General features: G+C 44.6%; 1 protein-coding gene across 4 annotated transcripts in view; it reads left to right on the forward strand.

Moving 5' to 3' along the window:
* The window catches only part of MYO7A (myosin VIIA), an 88,828-nt gene that overhangs the window by 62,363 nt on the left and 7,341 nt on the right, over positions 1-19,124 (forward strand). For 3 of the 4 annotated variants that reach the window (XM_068696548.1, XM_068696632.1, XM_068696712.1), the window contains 19 exons: positions 196-405; positions 1,029-1,232; positions 2,033-2,209; positions 2,761-2,850; positions 4,119-4,246; positions 5,500-5,626; positions 9,632-9,751; positions 10,503-10,676; positions 11,104-11,331; positions 12,516-12,686; positions 13,744-13,861; positions 14,151-14,277; positions 14,392-14,561; positions 14,673-14,863; positions 15,441-15,565; positions 16,387-16,544; positions 17,666-17,819; positions 17,995-18,150; positions 18,351-18,456. In XM_068696548.1, coding sequence (XP_068552649.1) covers positions 196-405; positions 1,029-1,232; positions 2,033-2,209; positions 2,761-2,850; positions 4,119-4,246; positions 5,500-5,626; positions 9,632-9,751; positions 10,503-10,676; positions 11,104-11,331; positions 12,516-12,686; positions 13,744-13,861; positions 14,151-14,277; positions 14,392-14,561; positions 14,673-14,863; positions 15,441-15,565; positions 16,387-16,544; positions 17,666-17,819; positions 17,995-18,150; positions 18,351-18,456 — 2,934 coding nt within the window. Of the gene's footprint in view, positions 1-195; positions 406-1,028; positions 1,233-2,032; positions 2,210-2,760; positions 3,019-4,118; positions 4,247-5,499; positions 5,627-9,631; positions 9,752-10,502; positions 10,677-11,103; positions 11,332-12,515; positions 12,687-13,743; positions 13,862-14,150; positions 14,278-14,391; positions 14,562-14,672; positions 14,864-15,440; positions 15,566-16,386; positions 16,545-17,665; positions 17,820-17,994; positions 18,151-18,350; positions 18,457-19,124 lie in introns of all 4 variants that reach the window. The other variant, XM_068696501.1, reaches the window with a different exon arrangement.

Here is a 19,124-nt window from a genome sequence, read left to right on the forward strand (position 1 = left end):
AAGGAAGGAGAAAACCCTACTGCTTTGTCCTGCAGTTAGGAAGCTGAGGCATAGACATGCTACTGGTTTGCTCCGAGCCACATTCCTGGCATAGTGCCCCAAGCACCGGGCACTCTGCCTTGCAAAGCCAGGCCCTGCAGAATTCAGAGCTGGCTCTTTGGAGGCAGTTCAGTCATTGCATGTGTCCCCCTCCAGGTACGCCTGGCCCAGCTGGCCCGTGAAGATGCGGAGAGAGAAGTAAAGGAAAAGGAGGAAGCACGTCGGAAGAAAGAGCTTTTAGAAAAAATGGAGAAAGCTCGCAACGAGCCAGTGAATGACTCGGATATGGTGGACAAAATGTTTGGATTCCTAGGGACGACCTCCTCCCTGCCTGGCCAGGAGGGGCAGGCACCCAACGGCTTCGAGGTACTACAGACATACACAAGCCTGGCTATAACATGAAAGGCTTTAGGAATACCTGAATTGTATTCAGGAGTTGGACTTGATGATACTAATGGGTCCCTTCCAACTCGGGATATTCTATTCTATGATTCTATGAATTTATCAGGGTAGAATGAGGCAATCCAAAAGGGGATTTCTGAAGGCTTCCTTCAAGAATTCCTTCCTTTTTCATGTCTCCAGAAGTTTGCCATGCTGTGGTTGGGGCAGACATGCAGTCTGCAGGCTTTCTCCAGGGCTGCCGTGTGGAAGGGAGCAGTATTGCTGTAAAATCATTGAGGAGCTGTGGCCTCTGAGATGTTCTCCCTTGTGGTTCATCACATTTAGCTCTTGGACACCCTTTACTCATGGTGGGAGTTGGGGCCACACTTAATGCTTTTCCTGCTGATCTGGACACATTGTAGGGCAAAGGCATGTCCTACAGGATTCAGGCTTTCTTTGGGCTCCATAGTAACATTTCTTGGTTTCCCCCCCAGCTGGCTTTTCCTTTTGGGGTGGAAATCAGATAGGCAGACAAGTCAGGAGGAAGGGGAAAGAGTAGCTCAGCATTCAAAGCCATGCTGAGCACCTGACATGTCCTTTCCCACCAGGATCTTGAGCGAGCCCAGAAGGAACTGGAGGAAGAAGACCTCGATGCAGCATTGCCTCTCCCTGAGGAAGAGGAGGAAGATCTTTCAGAGTACAAATTTGCCAAGTTTGCCGCCACATATTTCCAGGGCACGACGACACACACCTACATTCGCCGGCCTCTCAAGCAGCCTCTCCTGTACCACGAGGATGAAGGAGACCAGTTGGTGAGGCAGGGGATGAAAATCCTTGAGCAGGGTGGGTTGGAGGAAGCCCGGGGAGCTCTTCACCCAAAGGGCACCAGTTTGCCTTTGGGATACGTTGATGTGGTTCAGTGGAGAGCACAGCCCCCATCACGTGTCATTAAACACTGTCCCACCAGCATGCTTTGAAACAACACAGCAAGCATTAGAGGGACCTAGTGTCCTTCTCTGTACCTTGATATTTGTGTTAAAAAAATTAATAAAGTGCTCTGGGCTTAGGGCATGGATGATGCAAATTGTTACGCTAGTGCAGCTGTTATTTGGCAACTGCAAAAGTTGTTTCCTACCTCTCCAGGTGCACCAGTGCAGAGCTAGCAGAGAATAAAGGATTTTCCTATAACCAGAAGTACAAGGGCAGAAATGCACTGAGCCCACATGGCTGTAATGAACATTACACTGACCGTGAATTTGCCTTCTCTCTGTTTCTTCATTTCTTCAGTGGGTTAGGAGTTTTCAGTCACTGCTTCTCTGTAAGGGTGACAGCTCCTAGCCAAGAAACAAGCCCCTTGTAGGTTCCACAAGCACGCTCATGATGGTATGAACACATAAGCCTGACATTGTGGTCCTGGCCACCAGCCTGCCCAGCTTTTGCTCACTCAGATGAGGAACGTGTTGCGGGCAGAATTGTTGTGTGGGGTGCAGGAAAGTGTTTTGTCTCCGTACAGGGAAACCACAGTGGTGATCCTGATGGATTCAGCATGGCTTGACCACCCCTTCCACTGCTCTGCTGTGAGCTGGTGGGGTTACAATTTATTTTCCAACAGGCAGCACTTGCTGTGTGGATCACTATCCTCCGTTTCATGGGAGACCTCCCTGAGCCGAAATATCATACAGCCATGAGTGATGGTGGTGAGAAGATACCAGTGATGACAAAAATCTATGAGACTCTTGGGAAGAAGACCTATAAGAAAGAACTGCAGGCTCTGCAGGGAGAAGGAGAGGTAAATGATATGTCTGTAAGAGATTATATTCGTATATTGGAAAGAGTTGGAAGAAATGACTTGCAGCTGTGCTGCAGCCAATCTGTTTTTTAATTTCCTCTGCAATTGTTCTACAAAGGGAGAATTGTCTGTGTGTCAGGTGTTGATCCTACACCTTCTTCACACAGATAACTGGATGTCCCCCAACAATACAGCTGGGGAGGTGCCTTGCTGTCTTTCAAGAGGCTTTGATCTCCCTTCTCCTCCCCAATGGGCAGAGAAGTACATGGGGGGAGTGCAGTGTCCTGTATCAGTCCCTCTTTTGGGGTTTTTGTGTTGATCTGCTCTGGGAGAAAAAAATTAAAAATGTGCCCTTAATCTTGGAGAAGGAAGTCAAGAGTTGCCAGGGGATTAAGCTGTGGAAATCCCAAAATAAAAATAAAAATAAAAATCCCTGTTGCATCCTCAGTGCATTCTGGGGGGAATGAAGTCTTTGGAGGACTTCATCTTAGGACTTACTCAGCAGGGCTCTGCATCTCACAACATTGCACTCCATGCCTCTTGCTTTGCAGAGTACTCACATTGATGGGCACAAGAAGAACAGTGTGCGGCACAAACTGGTCTCCCTAACCCTCAAGAAGAAATCCAAACTGACGGAGGAGGTGAGAGGAGACGCTTGGCCGCCTGGCAGCACAAGTGCCGTTGGATTGTCTGCAGCCCTCTCTGACTCTCTTCTGCTTTTCCCTAGACAACATAGAACCAGCCCTCCTCTGGGTTTGGCGCTACCTGTCTCTCTGCCTGAAAGATTTAAGGAGTGTTTAAGGGGAAAGGTTGGCTTCCCATGTCTCCTTGAGTCTGCACCTCGCGCCGGCCTCCCCTCGGCTCCCGTTCTCCATCCATCCAGCACCTCCCCTCCCCTCTCTCACAGCCCTCCATCCAGCTGCCGATACCTCTCACCACTTGTGATGGTCTGAATGTTACCCCTGCTTTTAGTTTCCTGCCCTCCTCTGGGGTGTAGGTAGCAGAGGTGGGGTATCCAAAAGCGCTCACCCGCACTCTGCCTCTGCCTTCTTCAGTGCAAATTTCCCTATGGGAGCAGTTAGTCCAAGCTGAGAGCTTTAGAAAATACCACCCCAAAAGACTGAGGAGCAAAAAATCCTTTGGACAGGGGTAAGAGCAAGGCAAAGGCGTGAATTCAGCCTTCTTTTAGACACTGCCATGTGTCCACTTCCAGAGCAGGCACCATCTCACCTGGCGGTAGCTGCTTGACAGCATGAAGATCTCTCTGAGGTAGTCACCCTCCTTCCCTTTAGAGTCAGTGGAGAGAAACAGAAGCCAATCCATCGTATCCTAATGTGGCTCTGAATGCACTCCAGAATTTCTCATCTCTCCCCAGTGGCCCTAAATGAAGAATGGGTTGACTAGCTGAGACAGAGAGCTGGTAGGTGGATGAATGCCAACCCTGTCTGCACAAAAAGCACCATGCTTATGTGCTCTTGGCTGCGTCATTAGCACGGGGAGGGGGTCCATTTTGTTAGTGTTTTAAGTTTTTTTTTTAATAAGATGGAGTTGAAAGGACAGGCCATCCTTGGCAATAAGCTGGGGTTGTTCCAATGACCCTTGGTGGCCCTCTCCCAACTGTGGGTCCAGCCCAGTGCTGAATTACAAGGGTACCACTGTAGAAAACCCAGGCAGAGACCAAGCAGGGGGGAGTGTGACTAGGCAGAACCATTTTCAGCTTCACCAGAATGCAATTAAAGCCAACAAAGCCACAACCTCCCATCACTGGTAATGTGCTAGACTGAAGAACTTCTGAGACCCTTCCTAGCAGGTGGAGGAGTCCTCCTGGGGGAGCACACCACACCTGGGGTGGGGTGGGGGGCCGTAGCAGCTGGCTGTACTAAACGAGAGCAATGTGTCTGGTTGGCAGGTGACAAAGAGACTTCATGACGGGGAGTCCACGCTCCAAGGTAATAGCATGCTCGAAGACCGGCCCACCTCCAACCTGGAGAAGCTCCATTTCATTATTGGTAATGGCATCCTCAGGCCAGCATTAAGGTTAGAAATCAGGACAAAGGCATAAACATGCCGTTCGTTTCGTTCCTTCTTCATTGAGCTATTCTCGTCCAATTGATGTTGATGGTGTGTGCAGCTCTGCAAAGCTCTCATTTTCCTGGTTGTGTTGTATGACGTGGGTTGGGCTGGGTCACGTTCCTTAGTGTTTATCTCAGGCCTGATTAAAAGACCACACAGAGGGATTCAAAGGCTTCTGAAAGTGCTAGTAGCTGCTGGATTGGTTTATTAAGGCTCACTCTTGCTGTTCACCACCCTTTGTTTTCAGTTTCACCATTTAGACCTCTTTTGTTCCTATGAATATTTTAATGGCACAGAAGTGAAAAATTCAAATTTATTCCAGTTGCTAAATTAAGCATTTGAAAAATTAACAAGTACCAAATTAAGGATGACTGCATATCTTTGTTTTCGTCCATTTATGTGTGTGCGTTTTAATGGAATCCATTTCATTTTATCTTCCCACTTCACCAGGAAATCATACATTTCTGCATAAAGTCTGCTCTGCAGGCAGTCCTAGTAGCTTACTTGTGGGCTTTTCCATGGGGTTTGTCAACATAACAGGCTGGCTGACTAGTTTTTGCTGCCTCACATATAGATGAGGAAGTACTGTTATCTCTCATTTTGCATGTGGAGAATAAAGTTTAAAGTCAAAAGTGGATGTTAATTCCCAAACTGAGATACCCGTCAATGTATCAGAGAACGTCTGTTCATATGTAAGAGCTGGACAAACCTTGACCTCTGCTGGAGTTTTTAGTTCCCAACTCTTCCACAAAGCAAGTTCAGGTGTCTTAAGAGTAACAGCCAGCAAATGAGAACTCCCAGCTGGTGGCTTTCTCTGAAATTTAGTTTAGGATATTCTCTTGATATCACTGAGAAACCTTTGTAAGAAAGACTCCATCTTTATAAGATAGACTCCATTTTCCAGAGGTGACATTCAAAGACCTGAACCTTGCCCCTGCCTTTTACTCCTCTTTTCTCTAAGAATTGTTAGTCAACTGTGGAAAATCTTATCTGAAGCTCAGGGAAAATTCAGTTGACATTACCGAACTGGTGAAGGATGGCATTTTAGAGACAGTGCAATGACCAGAGTGACCATTGTTAGGATAGTTAAATTGATATCCTTGCAATTCCAAAAGGAACCTTTAAGTATCACATGCAGGCAGGGTCTGGCTCTGTCTGCTCACACTGAAAAACATCACCTTGTCAACTCTAATGTTCTATCTTTATTCTTATTGCAGGGATGAAATCTACTGTCAAATCTGCAAACAGCTGACCCAGAACCCATCCAAAAGTAGCCACGCCAGGGGTTGGATCCTGATGTCCCTCTGTGTGGGATGTTTTGCTCCTTCTGAGAAGTTTGTAAAGGTAAATTGTAGATGATATTTATCTTAGGTACTACCTGCTGATACGTTTTCTTTTCCATCCTTGTGACCAGCTTTTCTCTTGGGTTTGACAGTGAAAAGCATCCTGGTCTTCAGCTCTGTCAGGAATGACGATGATATAAAGTCCCTAATCAGGAAGAAAAATGTGTATGATCCCAAGATCAATGTCTAAAGTTAGTCAGATGAATTACTCCTAAGAAATGACTCTTTCTTTCCAGTGACTCTAAAGGGAGAGTAGGCAACAAATTCAGATGATGCCTCCTGCGCTCTAGAAGAACAAAATTGATTAGGTGATTTCTGCTCAGGAACCGGATTATCAGAGGTCACAAGTGGAATTTGTACACCTAGAATGGCCACACTTCTCCCATTTCTCACATTCAAAGGTCTATGCATTCAGTCAAGCTTCTGTTCACTGTGCCAGTATAACCTTACGCATGTCCTCTAATTTGTCAAAGAACAGTACTATGTGGCAAATTATAAATACAACTTAATATAAAAAATTGCACATAGAAAAGGACTGGTTTAACTTACCTCAAGGCATGTTTGCATAGCTTTCTGCATACTACAACTTGCCCCACAATGTGTCATACTGAAATCGTCTAATTCTTTAAACAGACACACAGGAGATGAAATAGATGCTAAGGGGAGACCTCATTGCTCTATACAGCTACCTGAAAGAAGGTTGTAGACATCAGCCTCTTTTCTCAGGTGACAAGAGATCAGACACAAGGAAACAGCCTCAAGTTGCACCAGGGCAGGTTTAGGTCAGATATCAGGAAGAATTTCTTAATGGAAAGAATAGTTAGGCATTGGAACTGGCTGCCCAGGGTAGTGGTGGAGTCACCATCCCTGGAGGTATTTAAGAGACATGTGGATGTGGCGCTTAGGGACATGGTTTAGAGGTGGACTTGGTAGTGTTGGGTGCTGGTTGGACCTGATGATCTTCAGGGTCTTTTCCTCCTGACAGATTCTATGATTCTCTCATTCTATGCAATGTATCTTCAGAAGCAGTGTGGATCATCTGGACTGAAGTCAGTGGGAGATAAGTGGCTTAACACCATTGAAAATATTTTTTTTTTCTTAAGGATTTTCTTTTTTTTTCTTGGGCAAAGTCCATGTTTTGTTCCTAGATTTGAACAGCCTGCCTTCCACATGATTTATACACCTCAAGTCTGATGAACACCCACAGGGCCGCTCAAGTTAATCCCATGACTAAGAATTTGGCTGGTTCAGCGCAAAGGGCTCAGCTCTTTGTCTTCACTTTGCCATGACATGACAAGACTTCCTTTGTCCCCCTCGGATCTTTGAATGTTGGAGCCTGGACCTGCTCCCAGGCCCGCTGGAGATAAAGGTGTTCCATTAGTTTCCATAGATATCAGATCAGGTCCTCAGGACTGAAAAAGCCAAAGCCAAGAATAGAAATCCCTTCTTCATCCCCAGGCCCTGCCAGTATGAAATCTAATAACACAGATAAATCACTGGCAAAGTGGCAGAAAATGAAATTATGTCTGGAAATGAGATCTGAGAAAGTATGTCACAGGAGATTGTGTGAATTTAAATCTTTAATAATGGAAAATTATTTTAGGTGAGTGAAGCACTTCTCTGAAATAATTTATGAGCAGCTTTGAAGCCTCAGGCATGTACCTCTGCCCAAAGTCCTGGTCCGTGCTGAAATACATGGCAATATTCCCAAAAGCTTTAGGGAAGGTTTTGCTAATTGTACTCTTATTCATCTTGGGCAGAAGATCAGCCCTTTTTTGCACTTTGGGCTGCTGGGGACAAAAGGGAGTATTCATACCATCTAATTTCAGACACTTGCCTCCTTTTTATACTATGTGGAGAGAGAGGGCTTCTCTAGGGGGCAATTCTGAGACCACAAGCCAGGGTCTCACTCTGAATCTCCTACCAAGAGAGTTTCTGTTCCCATGGGCAGCCTGTGGTGACCGAGGCTCCTGGGGTATGCACATGAACACCCCCTGCAGTCACACACGCTGTGGTTTGCCTTTCTAAGCTCCAGTTTTGCAAACAGCAACACATAGGCAGTGACCTGGGCCATGTCTTGGAGCTCCTCTGAGGCCTCTGCATTAATCCAGAGGGACACCAGTGGGAGGGACTTCCACCTTAAGATGTTATGTTTCAAAATAAAACTTTCTCCCAATGAAATGTTGGTTCTGCCTCCCAACAGCATACTTTTTTTGTTTTGTAAAAAGCAGAGGAATAGTCAAAAAATTTCTGGTGTTTAGTAAATTCTTCATGTCAAAGCTACATTAGCCCAGGCCACCTAGTTCAGCTTGTTATGGACTGGGAGACAAACACCATGTCAGCATCAGAACTTACTGTCATGCTTTTAATCTATCAGTACCCTTTTTAAAGGGGTTAGTAGTTGGCCAAATTCTGATTTACCACAAGTTTACTGATGACTGCTTTAACCTTGCAATAGCTACAGCTGAATGATGATAACCAAGCATTATCAGCCAGTTAAGAAAAGATGTTTTGTTAACCTCACCTATTTTCTAATTAATGCCTGAATCTTTTAGTAGCAGTTATCCACTGTTATAATAGAAGAAAAAGCATATAAAGGTAAATATCTGTTAGCATTTCTTTCTATAGTCTGCCATGCAGTGGAAATGTACTGTGGATGTTGTACCAGATTCCTGGTTACATTTTTCCTAATCCTTTTATTTTGGGTTTAACTTTAATAACAGCAACGTTATGGAAAAAAAAAAAAAAAAAGATGCTGAATTTCAAACCATTCTACAACTCTGAAATACGTCAATTAGGACTGAACATTTTGAGAAGGATTTAGTTTAATGAGGCAGGTTTACATACATTTTTCTGTTCCTAAATATGAAGGGCATGCTTTGGATCCTATTAGAAACCTTTATCATCTGCTAAGCACAGGCCAATACACATTATCTCTCATATACTCTTGTTCTTTGTACCTTTTTTTAAAAATTAATAATGGACTTTGGTGGGAAGGTTCCACCCCAAAAAAATAGATATACAAAAATATATATAAATACAAGCATTATTAGCAGAATAATTAAAACTACACTTTTACACTGCATTGACTGCTTGCAATCATTTGCAACAGCTCCTACCCATATAGCCTGCTTCTTTTACCTATCTATTTAAGAGTATCTCTGTAAGTTATGATTGATGGAGATGTCTGTTTCTCTACCAATATTATTTATAGAGTGTCAGTGTTATAAAGGAGAGTCTGTGCTACCCAAGGAACAGCTGTGTTATCATTCAGAGAGCTATAAAGTTTCTCTAAAAGATATGATTTACAGAACTCTTAGTCTTAGCTACATGTTTGGCCAATGTATTTATGTAATATTTTTGAGTGTCTCTCTCATATTGTAGAAGTCACTGGATTTATCTTTCTGTACAACAATGCGATTGTATTTTTAACATATGGTGAAGTGCTTCGAATTCTTGTTTAGAGTCTTTTAAAATACAGTTAAAAATCTGACTAAGGAAGCATCTGTTTGATGTAACTGTGAAGTACCTTTTCAATTGGCAGGTAAATGTTCTGAGTGACATTTGCTTACAGTTTTCCTGATCATTATTTGTAGTGTTTTTGGTGTTTTGTTTTGTTTTTCTATTTGCTCCTATCATTCTGGCCTACATTCAATAGCATTTTATGATACATCTTCAAAATACTTTCTAGAGATTGAAATCAGTGGCAGCAATATGAGAACATAAAATCTGCTGCACTGGCTTTGATCAAAAAGGTGTCTAGCCCTGTATCTTATATCCATCGAGGCCAGAAATGCATAGTGTAAGAACAAGGCAAGGGTGCAGAGTGTCTTACCTTCTCTCAGCTTCCAGCAATGTGGTTTAGGAAAGCCCTGAGCTTGAGTGGTATCCGTGCATTTAGCAGTCCCAGAGGGCTTTTCTCCAATAAATATTTGCTTTATAACCTTTGCAAATGTTTGGCTCCTCGAGCTGATGGTCTAACCAAAGTGTTCCCTGCTGCAAACAGTATTTAAGGAACTTTATCAACGGAGGCCCCCCTGGTTATGCTCCCTATTGTGAAGAGAGGCTGCGGAGGACGTTTGCCAATGGGACAAGGACACAGCCACCCAGCTGGCTGGAACTGCAGGTATGAGCCCCTCCATCCCCTCCCCAGGCAGCTGGGGCTGAGGGTTGGAGCCTTTTGCTATCACAAGAACCACATCTCTGGCAGGACAGAAAGCAGCGTGATAAAAAAAAAAAAAAAAGAAAAGCCTATTTCTCTCCAGAATTGTCAGGTGTTTCCAAAATACTGCATTCCCCTCACATGCCCCAGTGCATATTGAAGATCATGCCCTTTGCCAACATCAATACTTGTAAATTAAACGTATGCAAGAATGTTCTCGGGCACTGAGGCCAGCTGGCATTGAGCAAGCCCCCGTGTATGCTAGGAATTCTTCCAGATGAAGGATGCAGGCAAACCATCTTCTAAGAATGGGCCCTGGGCATCACAGCTGCCCAAGCATGCTCAGGGACAGCTATAGTTGGAACAAGCCCAGTTTATGCAATATATACTCATTTTCTGTGCTGCTTTACTAGCATAGACAATTGTGCTTCAGTGCCCAGGAGCATTCCTGAGCATGCTTGGATTTACTAGATTAGACACTTCAATGGCTGAATATATCATATACAAAAAAAGGAGATTTCCTCGTGCTTCCAGTGGCTGACCATACATTATCCTGTTGAGAAGTACATTATGGAAGCATTGAAATGTAGTCAGTCACTGCATCCAGGAATTAGAAAACAGTTACCACTTGCTGGGGGGAAGACTACATAGGTAAATAGTCTAGATGGGGTTGAAATTTGCATACTTTCATAAAGTCTGGCTTTAACCCCATTAGGCAACCAAGTCCAAGAAACCGATCATGCTGCCTGTCACGTTTATGGATGGGACAACAAAAACGCTGCTGACAGACTCTGCAACGACTGCTAAAGAGCTCTGCAATTCTTTGGCCGACAAAATCAGCCTGAAGGACCGATTTGGCTTTTCACTTTACATCGCACTTTTTGACAAGGTATGTTTTATTTTTTTGATCCTGACTAGCTCTATATAAGAAAAGGGAGGTTCCCCTTGCTGTTACGCACCTTCCAGAGGGCAGAAAGAAGGACGCTGCAGATGGCAAGCCAAAAGGCCAGGAAGAAACACGTCTACTGTGCAGAGGCCAGCAGGATTTTCACAGTAACAGTCATACACCACAGCAGTGTTGCAGAGAGACTGTGAAATCCCCCTCCTTGGAGATATTCAGAAATTATTAACAGGAGAAGGCATGGAGCAACCTGAATCAAAGATGATTCTTTGATTCATCAAAGATGATTCTTCAACCTCCTACTCCGAGCAGGAGGTTGGGCTAGAGGCTTCCAGAAGTGCCTTGGACATAGATATCTCTACGTAGAGATATCAGCCTTTAGATGAATTCCACCTTTTTCCTGTGCCCTGACTAGGTCTCTTCGCTGGGGAGTGGCAATGACCATGTGATGGATGCTGTGTCTCAGTGTGAGCAGTATGCCAAAGAACAAGGAGCACAGGAGCGCAACGCACCGTGGCGGCTCTTCTTCAGGAAGGAGATCTTCACCCCCTGGCACAATCCGAGTGAGGACAACGTGGCCACCAATCTCATTTACCAACAGATTGTCCGAGGGGTGAAGTTTGGGGAGTATCGGTGTGACAAGGTGAGTGTCCTCAGTAGCTTCCAGTCTTGTCCAATTTATATCCTTGGCATGGCAAAGTACGCTCCACCAAAGGGGATGAGAAATCTTCCTCCATGATCACCTACTAAGACTAGGTATTATGGTGTGCACTTAGGAAACAGGAGCTGCAGGAATCAGATCCTCTTGGCTGGGAATATACCAGACTCTCCCATGTGCTACATGAGCACCCTCTCCTGTTGACTTTCGGTGAGAGACTGAATGGCCACCTCATCCATCAGGCTCAGTTTGGAGGGTTACAGAAACCCTTTAACCCAATCAGGAGTACACGGCAGGATCTTGTTTGGTGAATCCTGCTAAGCTTTAGACCTAAGACAGGCTTTTCAGGATACTCAGACCTGTGCTACGCAATATAAACACAGGAATACTCCCAATATCCAATATTGAGGGACATTGGCAGCAGAAACCTATGCCAAAAAAGTCTCTGTGAGCTTACAGAATTATTCCAGTGTCACTGAAATAAGCATCTCAAGAAACATCAAAATCTCTGACAGTGTCCGTAACATATTTTTTTTTGTGTTCAAAATCATCCAGGTGTCAAATTGAAGATACCCCTCTTCCTCATAACCCACTTGTTCTCCTGTGGACCAGTAGAGTCCAGGCACCCTGGGAACTGAAGCATCTTTTCCCATCCATATTGCAGGAACTTTTTCTCTTGCTCCTCATCTCCCTGTGCTATTATTATCTCAGTAGCTCTATTATTTCATCCCAAAGTGCTTGGAATGCAGCTGAACCAAAGGAACAATTTACCATTTTGCATTATGCACAGGTGCTTCGTTTGCTGGGCTTCTCAAGTTTCAAATTCATGGATGCACACAGTTTGCAACCACTAACTCTGATTACAATAGCAAAATCACCCACTGCTGCAGGCAACTGATGTTGCAGACATCAGAAGCAGACTGAATTTCAAGGAAAGACAGGGTAAATCATGTTCACACACTACAGTGCCTTGCATTGTGCTGATCACTGAATGTGTTATAGCTCACTCATAGTGAGCATACTGATCAATTTCCTGAATTTTGGATGTGCAACGCACTGGTGAAATTCTACTGAAAGGAAATTCTTCCCCTACAGAGGACTCCTTGAGGATGGATGTTGTGGTGAGTGGCCTGGTAGCAGGATTGAGTTGGCTTGTTTGATTCCCACAGGAAGAAGATCTGGCAGAACTGGCTTCTCAGCAGTACTACGTGGACTACGGGTCAGAAATGGTACTGGAAAGACTTCTAAACCTAATTCCATCCTACATCCCGGACAGAGAGATCACAGCTTCGAAAACGGTGGAGAAATGGGCTCAGCTCATTATAGCTGCACATAAAAAGGTGGGACAATACATCACCTGGCAAGGGCCAAGTAGCTTCCATAGCATCATGTGCCTTCTAAACACACATCAGATTCTGTAGCTCAGCTCTTAGACTTGCCTGAAGCTAAAGCAAAGGGAAAAGGGAAGATTTTGCACTAATATTCAGCATTATGTCTACTTTCAATGCAAGGTCTGACAGGAGAAGACAACCTGCAGAGATTCACTGTGAGAAGGAAAATGACATCTCTGGGGTTTCATTCCTGATAGACAGGACTGTGGTGTTACTCTTTTCAGTACAGTGGTGTCTCGTGTCCCAGTACTGAGACCTTATTGTGCCAGATGTTGTGTAAAACATCCCTGGTGTCTATCTGTGACACCCTCCTGCAGATTAATCAAACACCCACTTCCCATACCTCATTATCACCGTGAAGGTTGGTCATGCAGGTGTGAGGACTGGCACTCACTAAAAGGCAGGGGCCAGCTTCAGATTAAGACCCTGAAATGCAAGCATCTCCATGTTTGCTTGGGTCTCACCTCCCGGTTTTGGCAGTGGAAACCCAGGGTCACAATTCAATTGACTAAACATAGGTGCTTGGGCTGTTCCTGGTCCAGAAAGGCCTGGATCTTGCAGGTCGTCCACCAGCCACCTGTCAGCCAGTTAGAGAAGTCTCAAGTTTCTGAAAGCATCCTAAATGAAGCTAGCTGCCTATGTTTAAGGGCCATCTATTTCCAGCTAAAGGACTGCCAGGCTGAAAGTCAGGCACCCATATTAGGGAAACCCAAAGTTAGTTGAGATTAATCCCACCCAGACTTGTCACTCTAGATTCTTGCCCAGATTTGTCAAAGGCAAATTATTTCCTCAAGTGGGAACCAAATTTTTTTCTAGGACTTTGTCCAACTTATCACTTGTTCCTGTAGGATTTTGCTTGGCCCTTAACATCATCAAGATATAAATTAATATTGATTCCAAGATCTTTAGATGGCATGGATTGGATGAGTTTCAATGTAGTTTTGCTCTCTTCCTAGATATAACTGGATTTGTGCTTCATGTTGGTTGTGGTTTGCTTTGTTGGTAGGGAATTTATACTCAGAAGAGGACAGACCCCAAAAAAGTCAAAGAAGAGGTGGTGGATTTTGCACGTTTCAAGTGGCCTTTGCTGTTTTCTCGGTTTTACGAAGCCTTCAAATTCTCAGGTGAGTCAGTAGAGCCCATCCCTGGAGCATGGGATAGTCAAAGGCAAAAGGAAGAAGAGTTAGGAACTTCACAGACAATAAGACCTAATGGGCCATCTATGTGGTCTGTTTTAGATACATTATTTTTTGGTGCATCCTGATTAGCAATGGCTCAGTCTATGATTCTGCCACTATCTTTCATACTAAAAATAAATGTTTTTTTAACATTGCATTTTCCTTTGAAATACACACAATATTTTATATCATAAGACCCCTCCTGAACTGATTGTTTGTCTTGACTTCAAACCAGGGCCAAGCCTCCCTAAAAATGATGTGATTGTAGCTGTCAACTGGACAGGGGTGTACTTTGTGGATGAACAGGAGCAGGTTCTCTTAGAACTCTCTTTCCCAGAGATCACAGCTGTGTCAAGCAGCAGGTAAGGAAGGATAACTTTAGCTGGTGATCTTACCCTAAAGCAGTCTTTTCCCAGGCTTTGCCTCTTGAGCCCATTATATTTCCTGTTTATATCTTCTCTAAAAACATATCCCAGAGGGGGAAAGCTGCAAGGACAGAGTTTCACCTTGGCCACCATTAAAGGAGATGAATACACTTTCACCTCCAACAATGCAGAGGATATCCGGGACCTCGTGGTGACCTTCCTTGAAGGACTAAGGAAAAGATCCAAGTATGTGGTCACTCTCCAAGACAACCCAAACCCTGGTAAGTCAGTAGTCCGATCCAGTGGCAAGCATGTAGGCATATTAGTTTTTCCAAAGGGATTTGGGGAAAAAAAATAAAAAATAAAAATACTAATGGTTGTTTTTATTGCAGTGGGAGAAGAATCTGGGTTCCTCAGCTTCCTGAAAGGAGACCTCATAGTTCTTGACCAGGACACAGGAGAACACGTGATGAACTCGGGGTGGGCTAACGGGTTCAATGAACGGACCAAGCAGAGAGGGGATTTCCCAACAGATTCTGTCTACGTCTTGCCAACAGTCACCATGCCTCCCCTGGAGATCGTGGTGAGTTGTCTTACACACAGCAGAGCTTGATACAAAGCCCGAGGAGGGCAGAGCCTTCCTGGAGAGCTTAGATCTAGCCAGTGGCTTCCTGACAATAATGTGGAAACCTGTGTGGCAGAGATGTGGCAAGTTGTCCAAGTGAGAAGTGGTCTGTTCTAGTAGTGTCTCAGCCTTTCCTCTGATCTTTTCACTTTGAAGACTTATGGCTTGAAATATCCATGAACCCTGCAACACCCTCCAGCTGGCCTGATTAATTTCCACTGTATTTGGGGTTAGAGGAAGCCATTACATTCACATATGGAGCTGTAGGATCCAAAACACATTCTCCTCATTAGGAAATGATCCACATGATGGAAATATTATTCTTTGTGTTAGTGACTGAGAATGGCACAGAGAAATGACAGCTGCACAGTACTTACTGCCTATTAACTGGAATTAGTGGGTTACTCTTACTCACTCACAGATAGTCTTTTCATTTTGTATCTGCTTCCCTTCTCTGGATGCTTCATATCAATTCAAATATATATTAATATATATATGAAACATATTAGGTGACAGAGAACTTTTCATCCCACAGGCACTCGTCACGATGACCCCTGACCAACGACAAGACGTTATCAGAACCTCCCAGATGGCAATTTCAGACAGTGAGGAGAGGGTGAAGCCATACACATTGGAGGAATTTTCCTATGATTATTTTAGGTGACTTTTTTCATCTATTTCAAAAAAAAAAAAACAGGAGTAGGAATCATCTCCAAGTAGCTTGGGAATCAGGAATTTTTTGGCTGCTGGAAAAAAGACTCTAAATATCTCTTTGTGTGATTCTATACAACCGCAGCCTCCAGTTTGGAACATGGTATATGGGTTATAAATTTTCCACAGACAAGGTTTTATGAGGGATTCCTTAATTTTCTCAGCAGAGGTTTAAAGGTGTGAAATTTGACGTTATGTGGGAGGCTGTGCTTAGAGGTCTAGTTTTCCTTCCCAGTGATCCCATACCCAGCCTGATACCATGTAGGCAGCAGGTGAATTAGATGGGGACATTTTCCTCTCAGCTCCAAAGCATGCACCACTGCTGAATGCAGCTTACCAGACTGATCAAAAAACTCTTGCTCCCGTTCAGAGGGTTTGGCAGTCCATGGAGACAGACCAAGTCCTAAGGGATGTCTTCACCCTGGTGGTTTTGTTCTACTGGGCAATATTCTTTCATTGTTGCTGCCCATCTCTCTCACCAGCCACTGCCATCACTGTTCCTATTGTGGGTAGAAGCTTTTTTTTTTGATAGAAAAATTTTCTTGGATGTCAGTGGTGGGTAGGGTCCAAAAGAGACTTTTCTGAGCCCTAGGAAAGGAAAAAATGGCTATCTTTGGGTAGAACTAGAGATGGATACTCTATAAAACTGTGAGTAGCCACTTGGTGTAAGAGTTCTTTATTCTGGTGTTGTGAGCAACCAGGTGAAGCACTTGTTATACACAGTCCCTGTAACCTCTCCGTCTTTCCTTTTGCTTTGCCTTTGCCATCAGGCCACCACCCAAGCACACCCTGAGCAGGGTCATGATCACCAAGAGCCGTGGGAAGGACAAGCTGTGGTGTTACACCCGTGAGCCCATCAAACAGCCGTTGCTGAAGAAGATCCTGGGGAGCGAGGAGCTGTCCCAAGAAGCCTGCATGGCCTTCATTGATATCCTTCCACTGCCTGGGGCAGCCCTTGGGCAACAGGGGCAACAAGCAAAGGGCTGAGCAGGCTCTTCAGAGACCCAAGTAAAGCCCATAGAAAGGTTTCTGGTCCCTCATAAGGGCTTTGGGACCATGGCATGGACTTGGAGATGGGTATGATCCCAAAATCTGTATTTGAACATCCTTGAGATCTGAGGGCTGTCTGTACTTCTCAATAAGCAAGGTCTTGGGATCAAGTTACTCAGTCTTGCAGGTGCACATTGCTTAGTGGTTAACTCAACAGTTCTGCTTTGGCTTGTTTCAGCTCTCCAGGATGCATCTGCTGTAGAAGGGCATAGACCTTTATGACCATTATGGTTGCAAACTCGTCCTCATGGCCTCAGGGACAGGGTCTGATGACTGAGTATCAATTTCCTGGCAGAATAAAGACAGCATGGGAGAAAGAAGCTAAATACAAATATAATCCCAACCTGTGAGAGTCGCCTTTGTATTTTGGTGGGGTTTTGCTCTAGGATCCAGACTTTAGTTTGAACAGTTCTGTTGGTACAAACCTGGTACTGATGCTACCACTGTTACTGCTGCTACAGTTTTCCTCCCAGCAGCAAATAATAGCAGTAGTAGGAACTAAAAGGACTGGTAAAAATTAAGAACGTCTGCAATTTTATCATTCTCCTTTCAGTGATTTTTCTGTGTCAAACACGTTTATTCAGAATACTGTGACCTGTTGTCATGCAGAATAGGTACTATATGGTGAAGTGGTCATCGTTTGGTTTATGTTACCACAGCTCCAGTGCTGTCTGCAGAGCTCTGCCTCATGACACCAGCTGAAAATTTGGTCTTTTACAGTGGCACCACTGTATGTGATCAGGGAACACAGTAGTCACAGAGCTTTCCTAGGCCTACATCCCAACACCAAAGTGGTTCTTTCCAAACTGAGATGATGCATGAAGAAGAGAGAGGGCTCGCTGGACATCTCCTAAATAAATTTAAAGCCTTACCACAGTGCCCCCTCCACCAAATTACAGACACGTCTGTAGTCAAATGTGGGATGTCTTTTATCACATCATCAACAGAAAGGCTTCTCCAAACCTCCCGCTTAGCTGATCCTTGACTCCTGCCTCCCACCAGTGCTGAAGTACATGGGTGACTACCCATCCAAAAGGACCCGCTCAGTCAATGAGCTGACAGACCAAATATTTGAAGGTGCCTTGAAAGCTGAGCCTCTGAAGGATGAAATCTACTGCCAGACCCTGAAGCAGCTTACAGACAACCACATCAAGTAAGAGTTGTTGGTTTTGCTCGGCCCTAAGGCACTGGCCTCTGTTGGGCAAAGGAGGTCTGGAGTCTAAGCGTGTCTCCTCCCTTCTAGCTGAGAATCACCCACCCATGCCAGAGAACAGAGCCATGTCCATGCTGTAAGTAACTTTTTCTCTCCTGGATGTCTCCTCGTTTAGGTACAGTGAAGAGAAAGGCTGGGAGCTGCTGTGGTTGTGTACAGGCCTTTTCCCTCCGAGTAACATCCTCCTGCCCCATGTCCAGAGGTTTCTGCAGTCCCGAAAACATCACCCGTTGGCAGCAGACTGCATCCAGAGACTCCAGAAAGCCCTAAGGTACAGCACCAAAAGACCTCATCATCCTGACCATGTCACAGCATCCAAATATGCATTAGAAATTACACGTAGGAGATATTTTGGTAGTAGTTGCTGGGACAGTGAAAGCTCACAACCTTTCTCTGCATTCAGCCAAGCTGAACTAAAAGGACTTTGGGTGGAGGATGAAGCTGTGGCTCTTGCCTCTCCCTGTTTTGCAGGAATGGATCCAGAAAGTACCCTCCCCATCTCGTAGAAGTGGAAGCCATTCAACACAAAACCACCCAGATTTTCCACAAGGTTTACTTTCCTGATGACACCGATGAGGTAAATGGAATAGAAGGAAACTTCATTTTTGTCAGGATGGCTGTCGATTTCCTTATTAAAATCCCAGAAAAGGCTACTGTTGTTCCTGATTCAGAAAAATTCAGCCTTCCCAGAAGAGTCTGAAACAGCAGTGTCAGAAAGATCCATCCTCATCTACCCTGATGAAGCAGGATGGAAGACTGGAGCTCAGGGGTCTGATTTCCTGCAATTCACCTTCTCCAGACATGGGTGCTGAGTCAGCCTTCACTGCAAATTTTGACCCCAGAAAGAGGGAAACAGGATGTTCTTGTCTCCATCCATGCCCTCAGTGGTTCACAGGCCTTGGCCATCAGTTATTTGCAGCCTAGACTGACAGATATATTCCACCAAACCATACCCAGGGACTGGGCAGGGAGCTGGCAAGCAGGAAACTAAAATTATTCCCCATTCTGACCTGAGATGACGCAGAAATCATAACATCTGCACTCAGGAACCTTTCATTAATCATCTTAGACATTAATAAGGCAGGTAGATAAATTGAGGCTGGGGCAGATAGGCATGTCCTTGCAGGTACTGCTCTCTCATGCTACTGATTAGTCTTCCAGTGAGGCTTGCCTGCTCCTCTTTTCTGTCGTGCCCTTGGGCACAACTAAATTCTTGTATTTCTAAGGGAGTTTATATGAAAAGCA

This window comes from Anas acuta, chromosome 1 (genome assembly GCF_963932015.1).
Source record: "Anas acuta chromosome 1, bAnaAcu1.1, whole genome shotgun sequence".
Lineage (NCBI taxonomy): Eukaryota > Metazoa > Chordata > Aves > Anseriformes > Anatidae > Anas > Anas acuta.